The sequence below is a fragment of the Falco peregrinus genome, chromosome 5 (assembly GCF_023634155.1).
Source record: "Falco peregrinus isolate bFalPer1 chromosome 5, bFalPer1.pri, whole genome shotgun sequence".
NCBI lineage: Eukaryota > Metazoa > Chordata > Aves > Falconiformes > Falconidae > Falco > Falco peregrinus.
Window position 1 is genome coordinate 71034625 of NC_073725.1, and position 27868 is coordinate 71062492.

The following is a 27868-nucleotide window of genomic DNA, read 5'->3' on the forward strand; positions in this document are numbered from 1 at the left end:
CTGCATCAGTCACTGGGTACCGGGGCAGCACCAGGGTTGCACCGGGCACCGGGCATTGCATTGGGCACCGTGCACTGCACTGGGCATGAGGCACGGGACACAGCACCGGAGACTGCACTGGGAAGCGGGTGCTGTGGACACGGGCCACTGCACCGGGCACCGGGTGCTGCACCAAGCACTGCACACCGGGTACTGCACCGGGCACCAGGTACCGGGTACTGCACGGGGCACTGGGCGCTGCACTGGGCGCTGCAGACACCGGGTACTGCACCGGGCACCGGGTATCGCACTGGGCACTGGGTACTGGGTACTGCACGGGGCACTGGGCGCTGCACTGGGCGCTGCAGACACTGGGTACTGCACCGGGCACCGGGTACCGCACTGGGCACTGGGAACCGGGCACTGCACACCAGGTACTGCACTGGGCACTGGGTACCACACTGGGCACCAGGCACTACAGACACCAGGTACCACACCGGGCACTGGGTACCGCACTGGCCACCCACAATCCTAGCCCAGGGCTGCAGCCAGGCTTGGTGCCAGCCGTGCCACCGCCAGGGCCCTGTCCCCCCACCCCTCCCCACCCAAGCCAAGGCAGCTCTGGCACCCACCAGCCCCCACTGACCCCCCGCCATCACCCTGTGCAGCGGGTGCTCCTTGCCCAGCCAACCCCCAGTGCCGGCAGCGCCAAATCCCCCCACCCGCCCCCGGCTGCAGACACCATGCCGTGGCTCATCGCAAGGAACAATTTTAATACAACATAAAACTTCCCAAAGGTAAGAACAGAGCTGGGCGCTGGGCAGGAAGACATGGTCCCCTTGGCTTTTAAGACATTTTCCATTAAAAAAAACCCGTTTCCCGCCATATTCGCACCACCAATGCACGGCTGAGCCCCGCTTCCCACTGTGCTGGTGGTCAAGGGGTGCCCGGTGTCCCCCCCAAACCTTCCCAAGACCTTAATACAGACGGTGGAGGAAGAAGCAAAAGAAATGTCGAGCAGCTCCAGCTGCTCATTTTTTGGGGTTAAGTGGCCCCGGTTTCATGGTGGGAGAAGCAAAATACGGAGCCTGGCACAAACCGCACACGCACAACATCATCTAACATGCAGCCAAAAAATCTGCCGGCTGCTTCGGGGTAGGAAACGCACCCGGTGGCGGTGGCACGATGATGCCCGATGGCAGGGGGGGTCGGCAAACCGGGGACGGTCCCCCCATCACCGGCACGGTGCTCAATGCACCAGGGTGGGAAAGAGCAGCAGGGGGAAAAAGCCGGTACATGCATTATCAAATGGAAATATTTATATCATAGAAAACAGTAGAAATAAAGGGGAAACGCTGGGTCGAGCTGTAGTTTGTTAGACAAAAAGCGACGGGGGGAAAGGAGGGGGAGAAATTTCCAAATTACAAATGGAGAAGCAGCACAGGCGCTTGCTGAGTCAGGGTTTTTTTTTGGAAAAAAAAAACAAAACCAAAAACCAAAAAACTGGCTTTTTATGGATGTCTGTCTGCACCGACCAACGACCACCACAGGGTGTGGTGCCAGGAGAAATGCAAAGAGCAAAAACCGACCCTAAAAATCCTGTTAATACTTGCATCCATTGCTGACCCCATGGGGAGGTCTCTGCTTTTCCCACCTGGAAGGGCTGATGGAGCCAAGTGGCTCCAAAAGGCTCCAAATAAAAATATTAAAAGCTTTACATCTGCTGCACGCTTATAAAATGACTCATATGCAAATAAAATCACCCCTATGCATCCCAGCTTGGACCGCCAGCATTTGGGGGATGTTGCTGTAGGTTTGGGCTTTTTGGTTTAACTTTTTTTTAAAAAAATATTAGAATTATAACCCCAACAGGGGTTTCTTAGGAGATTTGGGGTGTTTCCAGCTAAAACTGAAGTTAAAAAGAGGGGAAAAAAACAAGTGGGTCTTTGCAAGGTTGGAAAACAGTGTGTCATCTGCCTGGGAGATAGATGCATGGAAAAGCCTGGGACCCCCCGGGGCCAGGTGGGACCCTGCGACAGTCCTGCACTGCCCATTTAGCTTATAAAAAGTAATAAATTAATTAATGAATATTTGCATCAAGTCCTTTCTATACACAGAGGCTGGGGCCCTGCCAGGGAAATGCCACCGCCGGAAGAGCTCCTGCGTCTCTATAAAAATATGAGCATCTTTCAGGGAGTACAAAAAGCCTTCGGGGGAGGTGAAGTGCCAGGGCGCAGCCAACCCGGCCAGCGCCGACATCCAAAATGGCTCCGGGGACGTGTCTCTCATGGATATGTCGCGTGGAATGGGTTTTTCAGGGAGGTGGGATTCCATGGGGAGCCAGAACTATCCCCAGATGCTGGCATGGGGCTCAGGTGTGCTCAGCCCCACTCCATGTGCTGCCGCGGGGTACAGAGAGCTGAGGACCCCCCGGCTCCTGGCCCCATGCTGGCAGCACCCGTGGCAGCTGCCAAGGACCAGTTGCTCCAGTTGTTCCCTCCCCGCAGTTCCAGTGCTGCTGGGAGCCACGGTCCCGATGCTTGCATCCATCCCACCGTGGGGCAGGGGTGCTGCCAGCCGGCTGCTCGGCGCTGCTGACGGGGTAGGAGCCCTGGCATTCCCACTCGGCCACCACCGGCTCCTGCTCATCGCTCTCGGATCCCTGCACCGCGATCTGCGGCACGGGGCTGGGCTTGGGCTTTGGCTCTGTGCTGCCCATGCCACCACACTGGAGAGCCGTGCCCTGCCCGGCTTCGCTCTTGCTGCCATCTTCGCTTGCCGGCACTGGCTCCGGCTCATCGAAACTCACTTCTTGAACTGCTTCTTGCTTCTTGAAGGAGTCCCGGCGCTCGGAGAGGTTCAAGCGCCGCATGACCACCACCTCCTGGTCCCGGTCGTGCCTTTCCCCCAGGCGGGAGGCAGCAGGGTGGTAACCATGCTCCCCGGGGTATAGCGGCACTTCGCCCTCCCCAGTGGCCTCCCCATCTGCCGCAGGCATCTCCATCCCCAGCTTGCGGCCACCGCTTTTCTTCTCCGCCAGGATGGTGACGATCTTCTCGGCCGACTGGACGCGTTTGAGGAGGGGGGAGCGGGGGCAGTCAGCGCTGCGGGGTCGTGAGCTCTGCCGGACGATGGTTGGGGGGGACAGGGTCTTGCCCTGGAAGGAATGGGGGGGTTTGGGGTACCCGGGGAGCGGAGATGGGGAGCGTTGGGGAGAAGGTGGGCGCTGGGCAGAGGAAGGGGTACAGGCGAGGGGTGAGGGGGGGATACTGCTGGTGGATTTGCGACGTCCCACTTTGTAGCGTTGCCCACCCAGTTTGGGTGCCAGCCCGTGCAGGGAGCTGGGGCGCACGTGGCCAGCAGGTGATGTTGGGGTACTGGAGGCGGGAGAGGTGCTCTGCGGGGACACAGCATCTGCCGTACAAAGAGAAAGAGGTCACCGCAAGGGATGGAAGGACACGTGGCATCCCCACCCTGCCAGGAGCAAATATCCCCCCTTGCCACGGGTTGCGGTACCTGGGGGCAGGTCAGGCGCGGGGCTGCGGCAGGGTGTCGCAGGACCCGGGGACAGGCTGTGCGTGGGGGACTCAGGAAGGCTCTCGCTGGAGGACAGTGAGTGATGGAGACCAGAGGAGAAGCTGCGGCTGGTGTGCAGGACTGATGACTGCTTGGAGATCTTCTTGAAAAGGGATTTCCTCCTGGGAGGGGGACACACAAAAGTGGTGGGGAAGCGAAAAGCCTTGGTTTCTCCTTGAAGCTGGTGGCCCAAAGTCTGTCGAACCAGGGCTGGCAGGACTGGACCCTGCTGGACATGCTGGTATGGCAGAGCCAGAGCATCCCTGCAGGTGTGGCACACAGCAGGACAAATGCCATTTTATCCCACTCCAGTTCCACTCACCTGTCCTGGCCATCCCTCTTCCTGCTCTTCTTACTCCTCCGTGCCATCCTCGTCTTGGAGCTGTTTTTCCGAGCGGGGCCGATTTTAATGGAGGTGTTCTCCAGCGCGGTGGTCCGCAGGGCCACTTTATTTCCGCTCTGGGGGACAGAAAACAAATCACTGCAGCGTGCTGGATCCAAGCACCAGATCCAAACCGGCTCCTGCCTCAGCTGCTGGTGGACATGATGCCAGGGAGCTGCTGGATTGACGCAGTGGTTCCAGGCGAGCTGAGCAGCTCCCATCACCCACCTTCAGCAGCAGCTCCACGACATCCCGGTGAACCAAACCCAGCACTGACTCGCCGTTCACATGTGTGATGAGATCACCCGCTCTCAGCCCCGCTTCCTGCGCAGGGCTCCCCTCTTCCACGCTCTGCAATCCAAAGACCAAGATTTTAATCCGATGCAAATGTCAGTTTCCTCCCGGGGTTTTCCCATCGGGAAACAGTGTCTGGCACTGCTGGTGCCTCCCCACGCGGAGCCCAGGCCACGTACCCAGACCATATGGTGGACAGTATAGACGTCGCTGTCCCCCATGTAGACGCGGATGGCTCGCAGGGTGAAGCCGTACTTTTTGCCCGAGCTGTGGATGATGATGGGGGGCCGCAGGCTGGTGATGGTGAGGGATGAATCTCGGCTCGGGGAGGAGTCACGGGAAGAGGGGTTGGATGAGAGGGAGTGGGGGGAGATGGGGCTCATCAGGGCGCTGCTGCTGAAGTCATCTGCAAATGGGAGAAACCAGCTCAGCCTGGGAAAACCATGCGGCAACCACCACCCGGCAGGATAAACCGTGCGGTGCACGGACCTGATGTGATGATGAGGGACAGAGCTGAGACGGAGGCAGATTTGGGGACACGGCTGCCAGGCGAGGCTCTCTGCCTGTCCGGCACGTCCTTCCTGCCGCTCAGCCGATGGCTCCCGCCCGGCTCCAGACCCCGGGGAGTCGAGTTTTTGGTGCCGGTGCTGTTGCTCCGGAGGCGGATACGGTTCAGGCTGACAAGATCGGCTGTGCAGAGGGGAGGAGGGAAAGTTTGGGGACATGGAGAAGCCACCTCATGCCATACAGACCTCAGAGCATCCTGCACTGGCAGAGCCAGCCCCAGAGCATCCTGCACTGGTGTCTGCAGCCTACGCACCAGATAATGCTAACGGCTTCACCACACTGCCGGTCCCTGCGTCAGGGTCTCCCAGCACAAATTTGGGTCTCTCCGGCTTGGAAGACACCACACAAGGGCTTTCATCCTCTGAGGAGAAGGCAAACTTGGGCATGGTGTCCAGGCTGTAGGTGCTGGGCAGCGCGGCGGGGCTGCGGCTTCGCTCGTGCCAGGAGGTGTATGGTGTGGAGCTGCAGGATGTCCAGGAGCGGAGCCTGTGCCAGGACAGCAGGAAAGCTCAGGATAATCAAAGATGGGCCAGGAGGATGGCATCAAGCCACTGCAGCATCCCGGAACACATCCCACTGATGCCTCTAAAAACCCTTGGTACTGGCAAAAAACCTTGATGCTGGTACATGCTCTCACTGCCAGCACAAACCCTCGATGTTGGCACAAACCCTCAATGCTGGTACAAACCCTCAATAGGGTACAAACCCTCGGTGCCGACAAAACCTCTCAGCACTGCCACAAACCCTTGATGCCCACACAAACCCTCAATGGTGGCACAAACCCTTGGTGCTGCCACAAACCCTCAATGCCCACACAAACCTTTGATGCCCACACAAACCCTTGATGCCCACACAAACCCTTGATGCCCACACAAACCTTCAATGCCCACACAAACCTTCAATGCCCACACAAACCCTCGATGGTGGCACAGACCCTTGGTGCCCACACAAACCCTCCACACTGGCACAAATCCTCAGTGCCAGCACAAGCCCACATCAGCATCGCATCCCCCACCTCACCACGCACCGGGGCTCTGTGCCCACCAGCCGGCTCCTGTCCTCATCTCCTGAGTGCCTGTCCCATCGCTCCTCCTTGTCCTCACTGTGACTGCGGTCGGAGGATGAGAGGCTGAGGTTGGAGTTAGCTGCCAGGAATTCGGAGCTGCTGTACACCTGAGGAGGAGATGAGCTGTCAGCAAGGAGCAGAAATTCGGGAATCCAGATGCTCCAGCATCAGCCAAGACACTGACACTTGGCACAACTGTGCCAGCCGCAGTGCCAAAGCCTCTCCTTTCAGATGCTGGAGGAGGGATTGGAGCACCTTGCTGAAGCGATGAGAGCAGGAGGAGAACTGTCCGATCTCCACAGATGATTCCTCGTCGTTGGTTTCTTCATCCTCCGAATCCAAGTGGCGGTACCTCTCAGAGCGAGCTGGAAGCAAGAGCCAGAGCAGGCAGGGCTGTCACCCTGCCTACAACACACCGTGTCCTGCCCACCCGTGTGGTCCTGGGGGGACCTGCACCCGTGGGGAGCTGTCCTGCAGCTGACAACCTGCTCCCAAATCCCAGGGGAGTTTTGGGGTGAGAAAGTGTGGCTTTTGGTAAGGCTGAATGGTTTGGAAACGGGATGGCATCTGTTTTGTGGCTTTGGTTGTAAAGTGACCAACTTCACCCAGGAGATTTTCATCTCCCAGAGGAGCATCTGAACTGCAGCTGGGATAACGGATTGGCAAAGCAGGGGAAAGGGGATGGATTTGGCCTCACTGTCAAAGTAGCTGGTGTCATCCTCTGACTCCAGCTGGGGGATGAACTCGGCCTTCTGCCGCAGCAGCCCGTTCCAGTCCAGGTGAAGGAAGAAGGAATGGTGCTTCACCTCGTGTGCCCCCCCTGCCAGGTAGAGAAACCCACATCAGAGGATGGGGCAGGTTCCAGGATGCTCCTGCTCCCATCCCAAACAGCACAGTCTCTCCTCCACGCAGACCAAACAGCTTAAACCAGGATGGACCGGAGCCCTGTGCAGCTTTCCTGGGGTGAACCCTAAGCAGGGGACCTCCTCCGAGCATCCTCAGTGCGGCAGGACATGCTTTGGTTTCAGCACCACACAAGCTTGATCTGATTTGGGGTGCTTGGTCACCCCCCCCAAGTGCTGTGTGGGGGCTGCTGTACATACCAGTGCCCAAGCGCTCGAGGGGACACTGTCTCAGCAACCGCATGATCAGATCCTGGGCATCCATGGGCAGAGCCTCGTCCCCTTCCGGCCACATAATTTCATCTGCAAGGGAAAAGGAAAAAGAGTTTGGAGTGGCTGGAAGAGTTTGGACATGATGGGGGCTGCGATGACACGAGGTCGCAGGAGAAGTCACTTCTGGGCAAGAGGAAGGTTCCCCAGGAGTGCAGCAGATGAAAGCATCCTCCCAAACTGGGAAATCAAAGCTCGAGGAGCCTCCTCGCTGTTCAACTGAGCATGAGATGAAGGAACACAGCTCTCCACGTACTAAGGACAAGTGAATCAAGCAAAGTTGCCAGCGACACTCACCACTGATGACCTGCCCAAAGAGCTCCTCGGGGGTGTCTCCAAAGAAGGGGACGCAGCCCACCAGGAACTCGTAGAGGATGATGCCCATGGCCCACCAGTCAACAGGCTTCCCATAGCCCTGTATGAGAATGACTTCTGGGGCGATGTACTCCGGAGTGCCACACACCTACGTGGGAAGAAGTGGCTGACACCTCTGCAATGAACTTTGCAACAAGTCCCGAGGCTATCCTGGTGTCCAGGGATGGCAGATCCACCAGGCGGGGCAGGACCTTGTACCTGCTTGTCCATGAACTCCCGAGTGTCCTTCTCCATATGCCCTTCATAGAGGTTGGTGGTCATGTTCATCAAGCCGATCTTTGACAGACCGAAGTCTGTCAGCTTTATGTGGCCCATGGAGGTGATAAGCAAACTGCAAGAGAAGATAGGTGGCCCACAACGATGCCGTTTGCTTCTGGGGAGACCTGAGCAGGACCAGCCAGACCCCAGGACCTCTAGTCTTGGTGCAATGGCACAGAACCAGGTCTTTGGGCACCAAAACCCATGACCTCATTCTGCCTTACCCTCTTGCTTGGATCAGTCCCTTCCCTTCCCCATCCAAACCGAGCCCCATCCTTGCTCAGACCTGACCCACATCCTCACTTGTCAGGTTTGAGGTCCCGGTGGACGATGCCATAGTTGTGGAGATACTCCAGCGCAAGAACGGTCTCGGCAAAGTACATCTTCGCCATGTCGACAGGCAGAGGGCCCATGTTCTTCAGTAATGTGGCACAATCCCCCCCTGTGGGGACATGGGTCCTGAGCATGAGGGGCTCAAGGAGGTCCGTGGGCAGGGCTATGCTGCCTCTCCTGCCAAGCAGGCTCCCAACCAGACACTCCCATCCCTCCTTGGAGCAGCGTTGATGCCCCAGCATGGGGCACAAACGCTCTCCTAGTGAGTATAGCCACCACCTTCATCAAGGTGAGACTCGGCATCACAAAAGCATCTCCTCATGCTTCCCTGTGCTCCCTGGAGCAAAGCAGGGTAGATGTCCAGGTGGTGTCCCCAGTGGTCACACTGACATCCTCCCCTCCTCGCTGCACCATCCAGCCCTGAATCCCATCCTCACCTTCCACATACTCCATCACCATGCAGAGATGTCGCTTCGTCTCGAAGGAGCAGAACATGCTGACCACAAAGGGGTTCTCCGCGAAGGTGAGGATGTCCCTCTCCACAAACACCTGCTGGATCTGGTTCCTCAGGATGAGGTTCTGCTTGTTGATTTTCTTCAAGGCGAAGCGCTGCCGTGTCTCCCTGTGCCTCACCAGGTACACGGCCCTAGGAGACAGCCAGACAGCTGGACCTCAGAACACGTCCTCCAGCCACCAGCAATGTGGGGCTCAGGCAGGGAGGACTTTGGAGGTGTTTACAGGTGGAGACAAGTGCCAGGAACTTCCCAACTCACCCATAAGCCCCGTTACTGATTAGCTTGATGGTCTCAAAGTCCCCCTCACAGGGCTTCCTCCGAGGAATGGTGGCTGAAGGCTGGCTCTGAAGAAGTCACATAAGGTTTTTAATGTTTCCCGGCGTGCCAGTGCTCTGAGTGCAGGCACAAACGCACCAAGCATCATCACATATCACCTCCAAGTGCTCCTTGCTGGCAGAAGCCAACCCTCCCTCAGCCACAAACTCCAAACCAGAAGACCAAGATGCTCTGCAGATCAAGAGCCCACTCTGAGCTGTGTCCACTCAAGCAGCCAGATGAGAGGCTGTGAGATATTACACCTGAACACAGCAGTCACCCTTGGGGACAACCCAGATTAATGTCTCCCAGCCTGAGACAGCAGAGGAGCTTGGTGTGGGGTGAGGCAGGATGAAGCTGGAGGCAGCAGCCGGATCATGCAGGTGCGATGGTGCTCACCTCACTGGCATCATCATTCTCTGGTGTGATGGTGTTCCCGCTGTCGAAGTGATCCAGCTGGACCATTTCTGCAGAAAACAAGGATGGTTTTCACCTTCCTCATGCTCAACCCCCACCAAAAGAACTCCCCACCAACCACTGTGCTTCCAGACTTGCAGATCCCACAGGGATTTAGCCACACACTTTGCTCGAGCTATCATATGGAGAAATTCAGGTCATGACGTTAAGAGGTTCAGAACGAGTTTAAACACTTACATAATTCTTTTTTCCATAGTCATTCCTGTGTTCTTTGGGGATTACAGTTCCCCACCCCACCCCCAGGCCACGGCTTCCTATGGATTAAGCGTTCTTGAGCTTAATCTGCTTTGCCGAATGTGTCGGGAGCAATAACGGAGGATGTGGGACAGGCCTGGAGACTTGGACACCTTCCTGGTCCTGCTGTGACCTTCCTCATGACACCAGCTCAGCCCTACTGGTCCCCCAGCCACCTCCCAGTGCTCGTTCCCACTTGCCAGTGGCCAAACTGGGAGTCTGCATCCTGCTGCAGACCTCAGGGCCACCACCCCAAATGCTCCCCTACCCTCCAGTGGGTCCTTGACAAGCCCCAGTTGGCTGATGATGTATCGGGGAATATCGGTTTTAATTCCCTGGCCAACTTTGGCATGTCCCTCTGCAGCTTCCAGGAGATGGTAAAATTCCTCTGGGTCAAATTCCTGGATGGGAAAAACCAAGCACAAGTTGAGAAGTGAGACTTTGCAGGGTTAAACTTTTCCTCTAAGCCTTGCAGGTGACACCTGTAATCGGGACGGGCTCTGGATGCTTCCAGGAGAAAGTCAAACACTCTGCTCCTGTTTCTAGCATCGTTCCCCCTGTAAAGAGTTGATGGGGGAAAAAAGTAGCACCATGAGCTGGCCTTGGAGGGGAAACCAAGGAGAGCACACCAGCAGCATGCTTCACCACCACCCCTCTTCCAGCTGCAGGAACCACAGCACAAAGGCGAGTGCTTTATAAATTCAGTGCAACAGCTAAAACCACCCTGAAAATGGGGGAGAAACCTGGCCAAGAGTTTCACATCTCCCTACTCTGCTAGGAAAGCCCAGCTTCTCCTCTCTGAGAAAAGGCTTCAGTGCTAGGAATGGTCTTAGCTCCTTGCTACAGCGTGGCCAGGATAGCGAGGAGCAGCAGCTCCCACAGGAGACCAGGCAAGGTGGTGAGAAGATGCCTTGACTTTCATGGTCTGTGGCCAGCCAGAGAGGACTGTGGGCATGGGCCCTGAAAGACAAGACCCATCAAGAGCTGCCAATGCCTTACCAGGCACTCCAGAAGGCGAGCCGGACGGGAGATGATGATCAGCAGCTTCCTCACCAGCTGGTCGATGAACTTCACTTCCTCACTCTCTGAACGCTCCTGAGCCTACCGGAGAGGAGACAGAAGCCAGGCATCTATTGGTGGCCTCAGGAGATGGCACTGGGCAGGGAACTGCCCCGTACTCACATCTCGGAGCATCTTTTCCAGTTTCTCCTGCAGCTCCATGAAGTAGCGGGAGGTGATGAGAGCTCCCTGGGATTTGGCCAGGCAGTCGCGGGCCAACTCAATGATTTGGTGGTGGATGAAGCCCAGCACCCCATCTGCCAGTGGCAGAGTGCTGCTCGGAGAGAAGTTTGTGATGGTGTCCTGCAGACGCTCTTCCATTTGGGCCGTGGCCTGCAAGGCAGAATGGATGGTGATGCCCAGGAACATGCATCCCCATGCCATGCGTTGGGTTTGGCCAGCCAGGATCTCATGCTACCACCTCCTGCAGCTCCAACATCTACGTGTACATCATGGCCCCACCTGGGACATAGCTTCCGGTAGACTGGAAAAGCTCCACCAAAGTCTCCAGAGACCTCTGCCTGCATGTGTGATGAGGCAGACCCACAGGTCCCTGCCTCCCCAGTCCATTACCATGTCTACAGCATCCTCAACACCCCCTGGTATCTACCCATGCATTCTATAATCCAGCATGGAGAAGAGGTTGTTCTGGAGAAGATGCTGTCAGGATGCCATGGAGGAACTACCACGCTCGCCCCCTCCAGTCCCAGCAGTTACCTTGGGGAACCTCTCCTTGTAGACATGGTTCATCATCACAACCTCATTATCAAACGTTCCACTCGTCCGTCCAGGGCTGCGGAGGGAGGAAACCAGCTGCGTTAGGAGGTCCAACTCATCTACATCTATGCAGATAGCAAATACCCCTGGAGAACAATTTGTTCCCTCCTCCTAACTCCCAATCCCAAGTGGTTAAAGCTCAACCAAGCACAGCCATCAGCCTTGGGCCAGCACTTCCAGCAGCATCCCTCCCACTGTGCATGGATCTGGAGGTCCCTAATACCTTGTCCAGGGAAGGTTAACCTCCCGTAAACCCAGGTCTCCAAACTCAACCCCACAAAAATCCAGAGCTGAGAGGGGCTGGCACACCAGCCACTTGGCTTCAAAGGGCAAGCTCATAATTTCCTTCCTCTGGATCCAACCATTTCTTGCCATCGTTGCAGCTCACCAGCCAAAAAAAACCCACAAACACCCCAACTAAACCCCACGGCGGATGCAGGGAGTTTCATCAATCCAGGCTTCTCTCTTGTCCTCGTCCAGCATCGCCCCTCTCAGGCCCCTGCCTGGTGATCCCATTATATGAAGCAAGTCGCAGGAGCAGCCAACAGCTCATTAACCACTATATAATAAATGTGGTGATTAAAACCAGACGCAAGCCACTCGCTGCCAGCCCTAGCCCAGCCTTTGCCATGCCATGCTGACCACAGAGCTGACATCTCTTTGGTGAACACCACCTACAAAACCCTGTCAGACAATTAATCTGATTTTAATGAAGTTTCAGCAACATGCAGGGCTAGGGCTCTGCCTCTGGTATAAAGAAGGTTGGGAGTTTATTCAGAGGGAAAAGAGGATTTAACTGAAACATCCCCTGTGAAAAGCACAAGCTTCTGGTGCTGGACAAGTGGAAACATGACCAGCACCTTGTGCAGGACACGGTCTTGGAGCAGCAACGTGGAGCTTGGCAGGTCCATGGGGTCAGTTCGCACAGTGCCACAGCCACTGGCAGGATGCTCTCTCCAAATTCTCCTCTCTCCAGCCCACAAAAGCCCATCCACCTGTGCTCCTTGCTTTTTGCAGAGTCAAAGGCCAGGCTGATACTCATCCCCAGCAAACACAGGTGGGGGATGTTCCTTGATCCAAGCCCAGAAATGGGATTTTTAACCTTTTAATGGCAGGTCAGGCCAGTGGCCTCCCAGCCGTGCCCTGCAAGGACGGCCACTGCTTGGGCTTCTGCTCGGTGGTCCCCTTCTCCCCACCAAAACCTTTGAGACAATTGAGCAAGAAGCTGCAAACCAGGTATTTTGGAACAAATCCCACTTTCTCCAGCTTCAGCCCCAGGAAACCTCACTCTCAGGTGTGGTCTGCTGCCAGGAGATCAATGCCACATCCCAACAGTCGAGAAGACGCTGAGGACCAGACCCTAATGCCCAAAATCACAGAGCTTAGGATGACAGAGTCAAAGACCCATGGCACAGTTTGGGTTGGAAGGGACCTTCATAGGTCATCGAGTCCAACCCCCCTGCAGTAATCAGGGACCTCTTCAGCTTAATCGGGTTGCTCAGAGCCCTGCCCAACCTGACCTTGAATATTTCCAGGGATGGGGCATCTACAACCTCAAGCCATAGCTCCTCCACCCCCCTGCAAAGGGAAAATCCGTACGGGGGTCAGCACCTGGGGATGGGCTCAGCAGGTGCAGGACATCCCAGGAACAACTCATGAGAGGGCAGAGGATGCACTGGATGCGCCAGCAGCCGGTGCATCGTCCCGCTAGCACCATGGGTGCTCCCCACAGTGGGTGCCGTACCTGAGGCTCCGGGATCGTGGGCGCAGGCAGGGCGAGTGCCGCCCCTCCTCATCCGTGACGCTCTCCGTACTGCGGAAATGCTTAGAAAGGAAATGCAGCTCGTCAGGGGTGGGCTGGTACGGCAGCTGGTGCAGGCGCTCCTGGGAGGATGAAGACGACTGGAAAGAAAGAGAGATGCAGGGGATCAGGAGACAGATCCAGGCTTCCCAGCAGCGGGGTGGAAACCAGCAAGCCCACAAGGAAAATATTCCTCAGAGTCTCTGAGGAGGCTGGAAATGCTGACGGGCAGCAGGCTCTGTACTTGGTAACATGAAATATGGGCAGCAAGGCCAGCCTGAGGCGGTTTGCACTGCCTGCTCCCATCCCAAACCCTCGTGCTCTCCTACTCCATCTGACTCCACTAAGCCCCATCCCTTGCACCTGCAGCATCCCAGGCAGCTGCAGCCTGGCCGTTCCCTGATCCATGGGATGCTCAACCCGTGATACGCATGGGTGCTGCAACGCCCAGGGATGCTGTAAGCTGTCAGCCGAGCTCTATGGCTTTCTTAAAAGGCCATTTGGAAAGCACAACACAGCTGAAGCTCCTCCGGGAACAGAGGGGCCGCCTAGGAACTGATGCCACAGGGCTTGGGGGACACTTCACCAAAATCAAGGCGTTTGGGTTCTTCTTGCCTGCTGCCATGAGAAAGCAAACGTTACCGAGACAGTGGAGCTGGGGGTGTTGGTCCCATAGCCAGAGGAGGGGAGCGAAGCCAGTGACCACCTTCTGCCATCAGCCCTGCGAGTGCAAACATGCCGATCAGAGACAGGAAAAAACCCAACATCTAAATGCAAATAAATAACATCAGAGTGATAAGGATGGGGACAAGGACACAGGTTTGACTTGAATAATAAAGCCCCCAAACCTCTTTTTGGAATGGACTTAAGTTGGGTGTAATAAGAGGGGTTTACAGGTGAGGGGGACTGTTCTGCAACCTCAGCATGCCTGGGGACAGTGACAGCAAGCAGGGTCCCCACAAAGGGACAGCATTGGGGCTCGCTGAGGCAGCAAATCTGTTTCAGACGGAAGAAAGAAAACCCCAGGAGAAGCTGATTTTTAATTAGAGCAAAATTCAGCTTTCTGGGACTTTGTTCTTTGATAAATGAGGATTCCTAAAGACCCATCTCAAGACAGCAGGCGCCGCAGAGCAGAGCCCGGTTATAAACAGGAAGGCAAGTGCTCATACGTAGGCGAATGCTTCCTCTTGGAGACGTTTCTAATGGACAGGGCAACCTCCAGGTCAAGACAGGCCCTTCACCTCCCACCGCTGCTTCCCAGGCAGGGCCAAGGACGGCAGGAGCTGGCAGGGTGCTGGATCTGGCACCACCGCCTGTCCTCGCTGCCAGCCGGCTCGCAAACCCCTAGCCCCACAGTCTGGCTTTCAAGTGTGAAAATCATCCGTAAGCCTCCAGCTTTTTTCCATGTGGTGATCAATGGGTTAAAATCAGCCATCTGCCCCCATGTGTGTCATTAATTAATTAGTTAAAAAGGATTTTGGCATCTGGGTTTGGAGCAAGATGGGCTGGGGAGAGGATACAGCAAGGTCTGCCTCCGCGGGGACCTGGCCAAGCACCCGTCCAAGGACATCTGCTGAGCAAACGCTGGGAGCGCTCAGAGTGGGGCTGAGCTTGTGGCTGGGGATGATGTGATGGGAACAAGGATATTTCTGCTCTCGGAGCTGCAGGGAGACCAGTCCCAGAGCAAAATTTCCTGCCCAGACATGCATGCAGAGGGGGATGCTGATGCGAAGCAGCCCCAGCCCGGCCCTGGTACTCGCCTGTCAGTCCGAGGAGCATGGCTGGGGTGGTGGGAGGCACCGGCCACAGCAGAGCAAACACCAGGAAGAAAAAAAGCCAAAAAAAAAAAAAAATCAAAGCAAATAACTTGAGATTAACAGCACTGTCCCAGCTGGTGAATTATATTAGTGAATATTAATGGTCTGGGAGGGGGGCTGGGAGCTCACCTGCGAGCAAAGGGGAAGTTGATGGAGGTGCTGGCGGAGAAGTTGCGTGGGCTGTCCAAGGGGCTGCTCCCGGCTGTGGGGAGAAAGCGGGAAAAAGTCACCAATGCCCAGGGTGCCACAAGCAGCTGCTCCAGAGGGAAGAGAAGATAAATCACTTCCCAAGTTATTTCCTCCTGGAAAAGGCACCCGCAGGTGGAAGCCAGCCCACTGCTGCTGACAAGGTTCTGCAGAAGCAGAAGGGTTCCCCACCACCCCTCCAAAATATTTGGGTAATTTTGGGAGATGCCCAACCCACCCCCTTGGACATCCCTTACCTGTCGGCACGGAGAGTGGGGAGAGTGGCCGTGAGAGGGTCGGAGAGGGGGTGCCCACCACTAAGCTCTTCCTATTGCTGCTTCGGCAGCTAGGGAAGAAAAAGAGAGGGAATTAATCTGGGGAAGTAAAGGACGGGCAGGGCTGGATGGGCCTGAGCATGTAGGTCCGCTTGTACGTGATGCCCTGTGCCAGGGGACGTGGCTGCTTTCACCCCATCGATTATGGATCTCTGGCCACAGGGAAGATCTGTCCCTGGTTCAGTGCTGCCGGAGACGGGCCGACGGGGTTATTTTTAACGATGAACTGTCTCGTTGAGGTCCCACTTCTGGTTTTGGCTCGCTGGGGAGGGCAGAGGGAGGCAGCCCCTTGGGCAACAGGCCAAGGGCAGGAATAGCAAAAGGGATGTAAAAGGAGGAAGGGATGGAAATGCCAAGCGGCTGCAACCAGACCTGCTCCATCACGTAGAAAATGCGACACACATACCCCCCCGCCCCAGTCCCTATAAACCTCCCTACGCGTGGGGGTTCCCGTGTCACAGCAGAGAGGACAGCTGGTCCCCAACCCCCTGAGACTTTGCGGTGTTGCTGGGCACTTGTGATGCTCCAGCAGAGATGCAGCTTGGTTCGGCAGGAGGAATCCACATGCACTGGCACCGGCTGAAAAGCAGCAGCAAGGCCATACTGATAGCAATGGCATCTCAACACCCCGAACACCCCAAAACTCCCACCCTAGTACCCCATCCCAGCATCCCGCAGAGCTCCTCTGAAACAACCAAAAGGCCACATCGCCTGGTGCCAGGTCTCTGTAACACCGTCTCCATTCCCACCCTCCCAACTCACAAGATTTCAATCCTTGCAGGAATTTCATTTCTCCTTTCCTTGCAGCCCTTCTCCACACCCTGAGACCAAGGCTGTCTTGCAAGCATTGCACAGCCTCAAAAAGCTCACCTGCAGCCCCCTCCCACTGCACGCAGCCCATTTCAAGCCCATTTGAAATACAACGGGCACATTTATGTTCTCTTTCACTCGCCAAGAGCAAACTGCAGCTATCCACAGCACAGAGCAGAAGTTCAAGTGTGAGAACAACCTTCCCCTTCCTCTAGCTGTGCTTCCCCAGCTGCAAAATCTGCAAAAGTGTTGCTGAATTTCTCTGCCAAGTTGGGAACAGGAACCCACATGGATGCCACTAATTAAAGGGCATGGTTTCACATCATGCGGTGGCCAGATACACCCGCAAAATCAGATACACCAGCGCAAAGGGATTCTCCCCAGATCCCAAAACCAGAAACCAGCTGCAGATACATATCTGGGGTGAAGAGGATGGTGTTTTGCAACACTCCGTTCCTCCAGAAGGATGTCCATGGCACTGATGCACAGCCAATGCTGGCAATGTGTGGTCAGGGCTCCACACACAATGCCCAGCACCCCAGCACCTGGCATCTGCCCCACTGTGGGGCTTCTCCTGCTCCCACCCTAAAACCAGAAGCCCTAACTCTTCTGCTAGAGACTGAAGGTCCTGACCAAGCTGGCAACCGGGGAGGCTGCTTCCAACCCCCCAACCCCCCCGTCTGCCAGCTGCACCCTCCCTGTATCCAGGGTGAGGGGTCCCTGGGTGCCCCCCTGGGACATGCACCCTCTGAGCTCACCCGGAGCTGCAGTGGCTTCGGAGGTCTCGGAGCCTCCTGCTCAGCGCTGGAGCTGAGCCACGATGCTGGGGTGGGGGTGGGGGGAAAGCAAAAACCTCCCCCCCCCAGCCACTCACCCCTTCCTGTCCCTGCCTGGCCCCTCCGTTTGCTTTTCAGGCTTGAACACAGGCTTGAACACGAATTGCAGCGCCTACAGCTGCAAACTCAGCCCAGCACCCACGCCTGGAGCAAGAGCAAACCACAGCCTCTTGCTGCTGCCGGCTCTGCATGCCGGATGGGAAACTGAGGCACTGCACACAAACCCACCCACCACTGAGGCGGCACAGGCAGGGCTTGGCTGACCAGGAGGGCTGCAGAGAGGTTTGGCATCGCTTCACCGTTCAGTCCTGCCATGGGGAACGGGGTGCATGTGCATCTGTGTCTGGCTGGGGCTCAGGGGGGACATCCCAGGGGACAAGGGGCTCGCTCGTGCTTGCTCAGTTTCGTTTTGGAAGTGAAAACAAACCTTTAATGAAGCAAGTTCCAGTAATGGTGACACAGAGGGAGGCCGACGTTTCCTGTTTCCGTGCGCTCCACCCTCGGCTCCAGCTCCGCAACCATCTTGCACCACTTTAACCCCCCTTCGCCTGACGCATCATCTACAGCTGGTTCCCATCCTTCACGGCATGGAAACCTCAGGCTAGAAACAAGCCTCAGGGTAGAGATGAGCTGCTGAGCCCTGAAGGCAGGAGCTAGGGCTGCTGCCCTCTCTGCCTCCATCACCTAATTTGAGCATTTGGTATCAAAAATGGAGTGTTAAATTGCCGGCAGCATCTCTTGTGTGGCTCACGCTGAGGCTGCCTCGGCCCTGGCGCTGCCATTGCCATCCAGCACTTATTTCGAAGGATGCAGAAAGTGTGTGACAGCCGATGTGACCCCAAAGCCTGGAGTAAAATAATGTGTCACCCGTCCCGAGGCTGCCTGTGAGGAGGAACCGGCACCTCCCACCACCCACCAGCACCCAGCCTCTGCACCGCATGGCCAGGATGTCCACAGGCAGGAGACAGAGCAAAATCCGGCAGCTTCCTGCAGGCTGCCTCCTTGGAGCTGTGGGAAGGGCAGAATCCAGCTGGGCAGCACAACACCGACATTTCAAACGGCTCCGCCAGGATCTGGACAAGCAGCGCCGGGTGGGGAGTCAGCACTGTGCAATGCCGAGGGTCACACTAAACCTCCCAGCCACAGACAGGGCCATCACTGGGACGTGAATTCACAGAGGGATAGCAGCATCCCACTCCTCTCCCACAGAATCCGACCCCTAAAACTTCCCAGCACAGTAGGGCATTGCGCGTCAGATGTCAGCCCGGTGCTCTATGTGGAAAGCCAATGGTTTGGGGCAAAGGGGGTGCAGGGCGGTGGGAGCAGCGTGGCTGTGGTGGCAGGGTCAGGCTGGTAAGGGAGCGGGTGCAGGCTCAAAGGGCAAGCAAGTGGCTCCGCTCCCGGCTGCGTGACTCAGAGCCTGAGGTGGTGCTCCCAGCTCCCTTCTTCCCATGTCTGTGGGTATTTGTCCTCCATATCCCCCAAATGGGCACAGGGTACTGAGGCGCCTGGAGGTTTGGGGAAGTGCCATGGATAGCCACATCCTGGAACAATCAGTTTCCAGTGGGATAAGTTTGTGTTTAACATCGAAACCTGCTAAACCAAGCAGCTGCATCCCAAGTTTCTCCATGACATTTCTCCTCCATGGCTTGTGACGGCACTGAACTTGGCTGCCTCCAGGGATGGAGGCTGGGATGGGGGAGGCTGGGGAGGCTGGGATGGGGGAGGCTGAGGACCGAAGTCTGGATGGTAAAATGCAACATGCTGCCTGGCACAGGCCACACACAACCCCACCACATCTTCTCAACCCCACCAGGCACCCGGCATCGCTCTGTGGAGCCGCTCTGGCCCCTCATCCCACCCCAGCCGAAAGCCTGGCACTGCGGATGCTCTTATTTACCACCCCCCGCAACCAGCACCAAGCAATGTGCTGGGCACCTCCCAAGAGCAAAATCCCAAATCCTTGCAGGGAATTGTGGGGAAACAAGCTGCATAGAGACTTATTTCTTTGCACTACAAGAAACCAGCCTAAAAGAACTGCCCCGCACCATGGGATGCATCCCTGCACGTCCCCATGCTGCAGTTTCCCATCAGTGGGTAGGAAATGGTACCTGTCACATCTGCCGGCACGTTTTTCTGCGGTGTGCAAGGTGTGGGCAGCCACAGGCAGCATCCACGGAGAAGAAAAGCCCCATCAGCCATCAAACCACCAGCCCTCCTGCCCTGCGCCGGCCATCTCAGCCTCCCGCCACGGGAAATTAGGATTCCTCAAACCTCTTAATCCCACTAAAAAACATCATATGCTTTCTGCCCACTGCAAAATAGGCCAGACTGTTTCTCGCTGTGGATTCTAGGAATACTGATGAAAGAAGAGCAAATCCTCTGCCCTTCATGAGAATTATGGCCTCATCATGCTCAGCTGGAGACAGATGACTGCCTAGATCATCTTTCCAATTACACATCTCCCCCAGGGCTCCCCCGGCTCAGCCACCCCAGGCTGCCAAACCCCATCCAGCGCCTTCTCTTATTTATTAAAAGTCCCCCGGGCCCGTCCTCGTGCGCCGGCAGGAGCAATTCCCGCAGACCAGGTGAAGCAGGCACCTTCCCGGGATGGGCTCGGTGCTGGATGGATTCGTTTGCTAAGCAACCGTGTGTCGCTTTGTGCCAGCCCACAGGAATATTCAAAGACATTCACAATGGGAATATCTCCCCACTGCCTCCGCACTGTCTTAAACACCTTTATTATATAAAGTCATGGAAGGGGTTTATGCCTCAGCTGGCTGTGGCACCCCAAAACTGCTGGATGGATGTGCCAGCCTCTGCCACCCGCATCCGGGGGGCTCAGCAGGTGCTCAGCACACCACTCTCAGGGCTGCCAGTGCTGCCTGTCCCCCTCCTCAGGGACACGTCACACCTACCTGCCTGGGTAAAGCCTGACGTTGCAGCTGGAGACCTGGGGTAGCCCACCCAGCACCCCATTTACGCAGCAGATCCCCACGCTGCCCCAGCCGTGCTGCTGAAGAGTGTGTGAGCCCTTTGCCTCCCCACTTTGCCCCCCAGCCCATGGCTGGCTGCAAGGGACTGGCCCCATCCCACCCACCCCAAGCCCCCTGGCGACCTTCACCCTGGCTCAGGACACGCACCACATGGGACATGTCCCATCAGCATGGTGCCCACCTTGGCGCAGGGGCTCACAGGGGTGTTCCCCCCTCCTTGTGCATGCAAGACACACCCCCCCTCAACATGCACCCTGCTGCAAAGAGCCCCAACCCACACACACTCCCAGGAATGGCACACAGCACCCCAAAACGTGCATCCCCTAATGCTCCGGGACCCTAAAAGCTGCACCCCCCATGGCAGTGGGCTCCCAACCAATGCAGCCCCACCTCTGGCAACCCCAGCTCTGAGGATGCACCCTCAGTGCACAGCACCCCACAAAAAGATGTACCTATGGTGCACAGCCCCCCCCCCCCCCAAACCACACAGCTCGGTGTGCAACCCCCAGTGCACAGACCCCCCCAAACCCATGCACCGTGGTGTGCACCCCAGTGCAAAGACACCCCCAAACCATGCACTTCAGTGCACAACCCTCCATGCATGATGTTCCCACCCTAACCCAAGCACTCCCCCGGTGCAAAGCCCCCCCCCCCCCCAACCCACGCACACCAGTGCACAGTGCCCCCAGACCCATGCACTCGAGTCGCCCGGGGGCAACTTCCCCCCCCACCACGCACACTGGTGCACAGCCCCCCCAAACCACACACCACTTCCCCCCAGCTATGCGCACCAGCGCACAGCCCCCCCAGCCCACACACCCTCCAGTGCGCCCCGCCGGTGCAAAGACACCCCCCCAACCCAAGTACCCCAGGGTGCCCCCCAGGTGCAACCTCCCCTGCCCAGCCATGCACACGGGCGCATAGCCCCCCCGAACCACGCACCCCAGGGTGCCCCCCCGGTGCAAAGACCCCTCCCAGCCCAAGCACCCCAGGGTGCCCCCCCGGTGCAAAGACCCCTCCCAGCCCAAGCACCCCGGTGCAGCCCCCGGTGCGTGGCCCCCACCCAAAGCACGCACCCCGGTGCATGGCGCCCCCCCCCCCCGCCGCCGGCCCGGCGCAGCGCCCCGCCGCCCGGTACCTCTTGGAGCGCTGGAGCAGGGCGCCGGCGGCCCGCTGGCCCCGGTAACCGGGCGGGGCGGCTCCCCAGCAGCTCGGGTCCGACATCGCGGCGGCTCGGCCCCGCCGGGGCCCGGCCGCAGCCACCGGCACGGCGGAAGGAGGCGAGCGGGGCCGGGGCCGGGGCCGGGGGCCGGGAGCGGGGCCGGGCCGGGCTCCCGCCGCCGCCTCCCGCCCCTTCCCGCCCGGCGGCGCCGGCGTTGCCATGGAGACGGGCAGCGCCCCGAAACGGGCTCGGGTTTTCCATGGAGACGGGGGGGGGGGTAGCACCCCCAAAAGGCGAGGGGGGATCAATAGGGGGGTGCCCACAGAGAGGGGGCAGCGCCCTGAGATGAGGTCGAGGTTATCGTAGGGACGGGGCCGCGCCCTAAAGGGGGGTTGGGGCTGGCAGAGGCAGAGGGCAGCACCCCAAAACCGGGGCTGAGGGTTAACACAGAGACAGGCAGCAGCCCAAAAGGGGCTCAGGGTTGCCACAGAGATGGGGCAGCACCCCAGAATATGGTCAGGATATAGAGAGGGGGCAGCACCCCAAAATACAGTCAGGGTTACTATAGAGAGAGGGAAGCACCCCAAAAGGGGCTCAGGGTTGCCGTAGAGATGGGGCAGCACCCCAAAATGGGGTCAGGGTTGCCATGGAGATGTAGCATCTGCCACATGCATTTGTGGGGCACAAATCCCTCCCCCGCAAGTCAGTGGGAGTGGCCCCAAGGCCTGGGGCTCCCTTGCGGGGAGCAGTCCCCCATAGCAGCACCCTGCCGCCCATGGCATGCCACGCCCGGAGGGCGCCCACCCAGCAGCGCCCCGGCAGCACCCGGCCACCTCCCTCCCATGCCAGCTTTCCCGTTTAATCAGGGAGATCCCAAGCAGAGACCCAGTGACATCCATCCTCCTTAGTGCCAGTGACAAAACCCTGTGCGGCAGCACACCAGGGCTGCTGGAGCTTCCCAAGCCCAGTGGGATGGCATCGCCATGCCCACCAGGTGGCCACCAGCCAGTGCCACGGCCACAAGTCCCGATGCTGGTGGGGTTAGGCAGGGTCCCAGCACGGCAAAAGGGCAGCACCAACCCCAGCAGCACCACGCTTCCCCTCGACTCCTGCCCGGCAGCCGTGGAGGCACCCATGGGTGCTGCCAGACTACCTGTCCTCATCCCTGTCCTTGTTCCCATGTCATCCCCACCACGAGCATCCCCCAAAATGCTCTTCCTGACACCTCAGCTGAGCAACTGCGTGGCCACGCTTGTTTTTTCACATGCCACAGCCATTGTGGGCAAGGGGTGGCCATCCGGGACTAGCGACAGGCGTGCGGCAGGCAGGGACTCTGGTGTGCAGGCAGAGCACAGGCAGCAGCCTGGCTCCTGCCTGCCCGCAACAAATGGCTCTGCCTGTTGCTGAGCAGCAGCAGAGCTCCCAGACGGTTCCCTCTTGCCTGGTGCCAGCTGCTCTCCCTAGCAGATGGATGGAGGCATCCAGCGTCACCCATGGGTGCTAGGCAGGCCATAGCTCTGTCCCTCAGATGCCATGGGGCGCAGGGCCGGGGTGTGACTGCTGGGTGCCAGCACACCCGCTGCACCTTGTCCCCAGGGCAAAGCGCAGCCAACACCTGCCACGAGGTCTGGCCACATGTCTTCTGCGACAGCAGCACCCAGCAGGGCACCGCAAGGGGCTTGGGCTTTGAGTGGGGGGCACCCATCCCCTAGAGCAGTTCCCCACTCCCCTTCCCCCTCGGTGGAGCAGCAAAGGTGGATAGGGAGGTTTCCCAGCTGGGATGAAGGCACCATCCCCACTCTCACCCCACTCCCATCACGGTGCCCTGCCCTGGTCTGATTCCAAGACAATCCTCCCTCAAAACAAGGATGCTTGGAGCCTGAGCTTGAGCTACTGTGACAGCATCCCTGTAGAGGGTTCCCAAAATGCACCAGACGGTGGCAGAGACAGACCCCACTGGCACAGCCAGGTCGCTTTTGGGATGTGTGGGGCTGGGGACAGACCCCAGCCCTGTTGTCCCACATGCCCTGGCAGAAGACAGTGTTGCTTTTGGGGCCCTCCAGAGCATGCCTGGTGGGGGGACCCACCTTGCTGTCCCCATCTCCACCTCTCCTTCCTGCCTTCCCCAGAGCTGGCAGCTGTGATGCCCGGGGAGGGTCTGCGGGGGGAGTCTTACCTCCAGGGGTGCAGGGTTAGTAAGGGGCTGCAGGGGCTGCAGGGGCTCAGCAGCGTCGGGCTCTGGCTGCTCGGAGACAAGCTGCAAGGCAAGACGGGCCGGCACGGTGTCAGTGGCTGCCGGTGGGTGCCCCGGTGGCACAGCTCCCCAGAAGAGCTGGGGGGGGGGCGGAGGGGGCCAGGGACCAAGGGCAGAGGGGGCAAGGGCTGGAGCCAGGGGATCAGGGCTCGGGGGCCAGGCAGGGCAGGGGGAGAGGGCAGTGGGGCAGGGCTGGAGTGGAGCACAGGGGACAGAGGGGGCACTGGGGGGTCTAAGGCTGTGGCGGGGAAGACATTGGGTGGTCTGGTGCTGCCGGAGGTGGCGGAGGGGTGGGTGTCACCGGGAGAGTCCCGGGGCTGGGGATGCAGGAGGAAGGGCTGGGGATACTCCAGGACGGGGATGCTCCGGGATGGGGATGGACCAGGACAGGGATGCTCCGGAACAGGGATGATCCGGGACGAGGCTGCCCCGGGGCCCCGCAGCCCGCCCCTGGGGCTGGTACCGGCGCGGCCCGCCCCAGTTCCGACTCACTCCAAGGTCAGCGAGGGGATCTTCAGCCTGTCCCGCCGCGACTTCATCCCGCCGCCGCCCCGCTCCGCTCCCGCTCCGCTCCCGCTCCCCGCGCCGCCGCCGCCCCGGCTCCCCCCGCGCTGGGCGGCTCCTGCGGGCGGGCGGCAACGGCGGCCCCGCCGGGGCTCCCCCTGCTCGGCCCACGGGCCCGGGCCCGCCCCTGCGGCACGGCACGGCTGAGCACTGCTTGGCTCGGCACGGCTCGGCATCGCAGCCCCCGGGCCGCCGGTGCACCCGACCCAGAGGCAGCCCCGATCCGTGCGGTTCCCAGGATGTGCTGGGGCACTGCTGGTGCCCAGACACCACAGCCCCAGCACAGCTCCAGCACAGCTCCAGTACAGCCCCAGTGCTATTCCAGTGCATCCTGAACACGATGGCCCCAGTGCCCCCCCAGTGCATCCCAAACACAGCCCCAGTACAGCCTCAACATAGCCCCACCTTCCAGTGCCCTCCCAGTACACCCCAATACCACTTAGAACACCCCAACACACCCCAGCACACCCCAATACACCTGCAGCAGAGCACAGCACACCCCAGTACACCCCAGCACACCCCAGCACATGTACAATCAGGTCCCTCCAGTGTCAGAGAACAGAGTGATGCCAAGCCCCAGCGCCATCTGCCACCTGTCCCTGCTGCCCCCCCGTGGTGCCGGTGCCACATCCCTGAGCACATCCCTCCTGGTGACACCCCACCCCACGCCATGGGTGGCCCCACACGGGGACTTACGCTCTTCCTCGGCGCGGCAGGCTCAGCTCCTTCTGCAACAAGAAAAGTGAGAAGCAGGGTCAGAGAGTGGCCCCAGCCATCAGGGGGTCCCCATGCGTGGGACCCCACCTCCTGCCAGCCCACAGCCATGCACCAAACAGTACCCCCACTGCCTGCAGCTGGCCCCTGACACCGCAGGATCGGTCCGCACTCACCGTGCCCAGGGTCCCCCAGCTCTACAAACCACCCGCCCAGGGTCAGCGAACGAAGTCCCCAGGGCTGGTGGCCCCGTGGCCGGACCCGAGAGCGAGGGCAGGAGGGTGGTGGAGCGGGAGCAGCACCCAGCCACCTGGCTGGAGCATGGCCCTGGGGTGGTGGCTGTGCCCTGTCTCCCTGATCCCAGGTGTGGGGAGCCGCTGGCAGCCCCCACACTATTTTTCCAGCCATTGGGAATATTTCTTGCAAGAGCTGTTTGCTTGCAGGTGATGCAACAGGGCAAAGGGCAGCTCTGCAGGCAGGTACCTCAGCCCACGCCATCCTCTTGGTGCGGTGGGTACCGGCCAGCTCCGGCGTAGACTCAGCACCCACCCATGTGCCACCGGGCATGCCACAAAGAGTGGCACAGATCCCACTGGCACACTGCGAGGGGCATGGCATGAACCCTGGCACACCACAGGATGCTGGCATACGTGGCGGGGGCATGTGCTGGCTAATGCACCATCATCGCTCTGATCCTGCACCCACCACTGGTACCCACCGGCTCCGTACCCCTAAGGAGCTTACACACATTCCTGACCTGGGCAGGGAGCTCCCGACGGGCAGGGGCTGCTGCCACCCATCTCAGGGCACGCAGCAGCACCCATGCACCCCACATCTCCTGGGGTAACCTCGCCCTGTCCTGTTGCCCACACCACGCAGCCCCTGTGGAAATCCCGGGGTTGGGGCACGCTGCAACGCAGTGATGCAGCATCATCACCGTGGCAACAGGTGACATCATGCCTGGGTGCACAGGGACTCGGCATCCCCAGGGCCCACGGGTTTGTGTCTGCCCCCGGCGTGGCATGGGTGCTGGGGGTGGGTGCTTGGGGTGGATGTGGGTGTCCCAGTGCACCCAACAGCACTGGGTGACCCCAGGCCTGGGTTGAGGAAGGGGGTGCACGGTCCCTGCGTAAAGCAGGAGCCCCCCAGCACCCTCACTCAGCCCTGCCCATCACCCAGCCTAGGTCCCCACTCACACCTGGGGCTGTGCCACCGGCCGCCATCCCCAGAGCAGAGGAAGAGGCAGTTGATGAGGGTTTTACTGCCCAGCCATGTGCAGATGGGACAGAGAACAGACACTCTTGTCCCCATGTCACCCCTGCCCCATGGCACAGTCTCCCCACCCATGGGTGCAAGGGCACAGAGAGGTCCTGTGGCACCAACACCCATTGCTGCTGGGGGCTGCCATGCTGCCATCCCTGGGGACAGCCAGAGCATCCCTTGAGGGCTCTGGGGACCCATGTGGGGCAGTGCCACAGGGCCAGCACCCACAGGGTGCCTGATGCACCCACCCAGCACCCTGCGTCTCCTACCAGCAGGTCCTGGTGGGAGCCAGGATTAACCATCAGCTGATCCCTGTGGAGACGGCATCAGGGATGGCATTGCTGCTCAGCGCTTTGGGATTAGCTCACTGGTGGAAGCCCCTTCCCACCCCTCCTGCCATGGGGATGCAGGCACACAGCCAGGACCCCTGCCCTCCCCTGGGACCACCAGGAGCAATGCAACCAAGAGCCCTGAAGCCCGAGGCCGTGGCTCTGTCCGTCTGCATCCGTGGGGAGGCAGCTCACATGCAGGGCCCTTTCCCGGGCTGAGTGTGCGGCGGAATGTGGCTGCCCTGCGGAGCTGCCAGCTCGGATGAAGGCAGCACTGTGCCATCCTCCAACCGCCCCGACAGCTCAGGCTGGGCGCCCCGGTTACTGCAGCTCCCCGCTGCGGATGGGGACGGAGGGAGACATGAAGTCACCCGGAAAAATCAGGCTCAGCACTCATCTCTGTGAGCCAGGGCGGGCTGTGGTTGTCACCCCTCCACACATGGCAGTGGGTGTCGGTGTTCCTGTGGGAAGTGGGTGCAGGGTGGGCAGGGAGGATGGATACCCCTTGGCCTGCCAGGAGCAGGAACACAGGGTGATGGAGGGGGCGGCTGTTTGGAGGGGCAAATCAATGCTGGCACAGAGGTTTGGCATGGCCGGCATCGTGTGCTGGGCTGGAGAGACCATGACATTCTCATGAGAGCACCCAGCACCCACACAGGCGGGTGGCCCCCCAGCACGTCGCAGCATGGCTGGGGCTCATACCCTGCCCTGCTCCCGGAGCTGGGTGCCCGGCTCCTGTCCTGACCATCCCACGCTGCCCACACACAGCCCCCATCTCTCGCACGGGCAGCACCCACCCCTCACCTGCAGCACCCACCTCTCATCTGCAGTACCCACCTCTTGCACACACACCCCCAGAGCACCCACCGCCCACTCACAGCGCCCACTTCTTGCACACACCCAGAGCACCCACCTCTCACCCGCAGCACCCACCTCTTGCACACGCGGCACCCCCTCACATGTCCCCAGAGCACCCATCTCTCACTTAGAGCACCCACCCCTCACAGACCCGCACCCAGAGCACCCCAGGCTCACTGGGGCTGGGCTCTCCCCGGCTCCCCCCTCCCCCGCCGGGCTCCGAGCCACCGCCGGTGCCCCACTCGCCGTGCCCGGTGCCCGGGAGCCGCCCCCCCGCTCCCCGGTGCTCCTCACCTGGAGGCCCCGGCGCCGCAGGATGCTGGGCTCGTCCATTCCGCCGCGCCCGCCGCCGCCTCCCGCTGCGCCCGCTCCGCCCGGTGCGCCCGGTCCGCCCCGCCGCCGCCCGGTGCGCCCGGTGCGCCGCCCAGCGGCCCTGCCGCGTCACCGGCCGCGCATCGGCACCGAGCCCGCGGCTGGCACGGCACGGTATGGCACGGCACGGGGCTGGCACGGCACTGGGCTGGAATGGAACGGCACAGGGCTGGCACAGCATAGCATGGGACT

The 27868-nt window shown here is 59.5% G+C and overlaps 1 protein-coding gene across 7 annotated transcripts; it reads right to left on the reverse strand.

Annotated features, from left to right (window-relative positions):
- Positions 1-732: 732 nt before the first annotated feature.
- Positions 733-27868, reverse strand: MAST3 (microtubule associated serine/threonine kinase 3). Of its 7 annotated transcripts, XM_055804760.1 has the most exons (30): positions 27599-27868; positions 24837-24868; positions 24069-24267; positions 23499-23579; positions 15441-15529; positions 15127-15199; positions 14941-14961; positions 13823-13901; positions 13124-13281; positions 11320-11395; positions 10726-10935; positions 10543-10644; positions 9812-9944; positions 9232-9299; positions 8776-8861; positions 8440-8648; positions 7973-8111; positions 7610-7742; positions 7334-7499; positions 6968-7069; positions 6562-6684; positions 6120-6229; positions 5826-5971; positions 5052-5284; positions 4721-4921; positions 4411-4637; positions 4166-4288; positions 3878-4014; positions 3496-3677; positions 733-3393 (listed from the first exon to the last, which is right to left on the reverse strand). In XM_055804760.1, the coding sequence occupies exons 3-30, from the start codon at positions 24113-24115 to the stop codon at positions 2351-2353; spliced, it is 4497 nt and encodes a 1498-aa protein (XP_055660735.1). In that variant the 5' UTR covers positions 24116-24267; positions 24837-24868; positions 27599-27868; the 3' UTR covers positions 733-2350. The 7 variants fall into 7 exon arrangements, with proteins under 7 accessions (XP_055660735.1, XP_055660734.1, XP_055660731.1 ...); XM_055804759.1 differs by lacking the exon at positions 24069-24267; XM_055804756.1 differs by lacking the exons at positions 24069-24267; positions 27599-27868 and adding an exon at positions 25612-26557.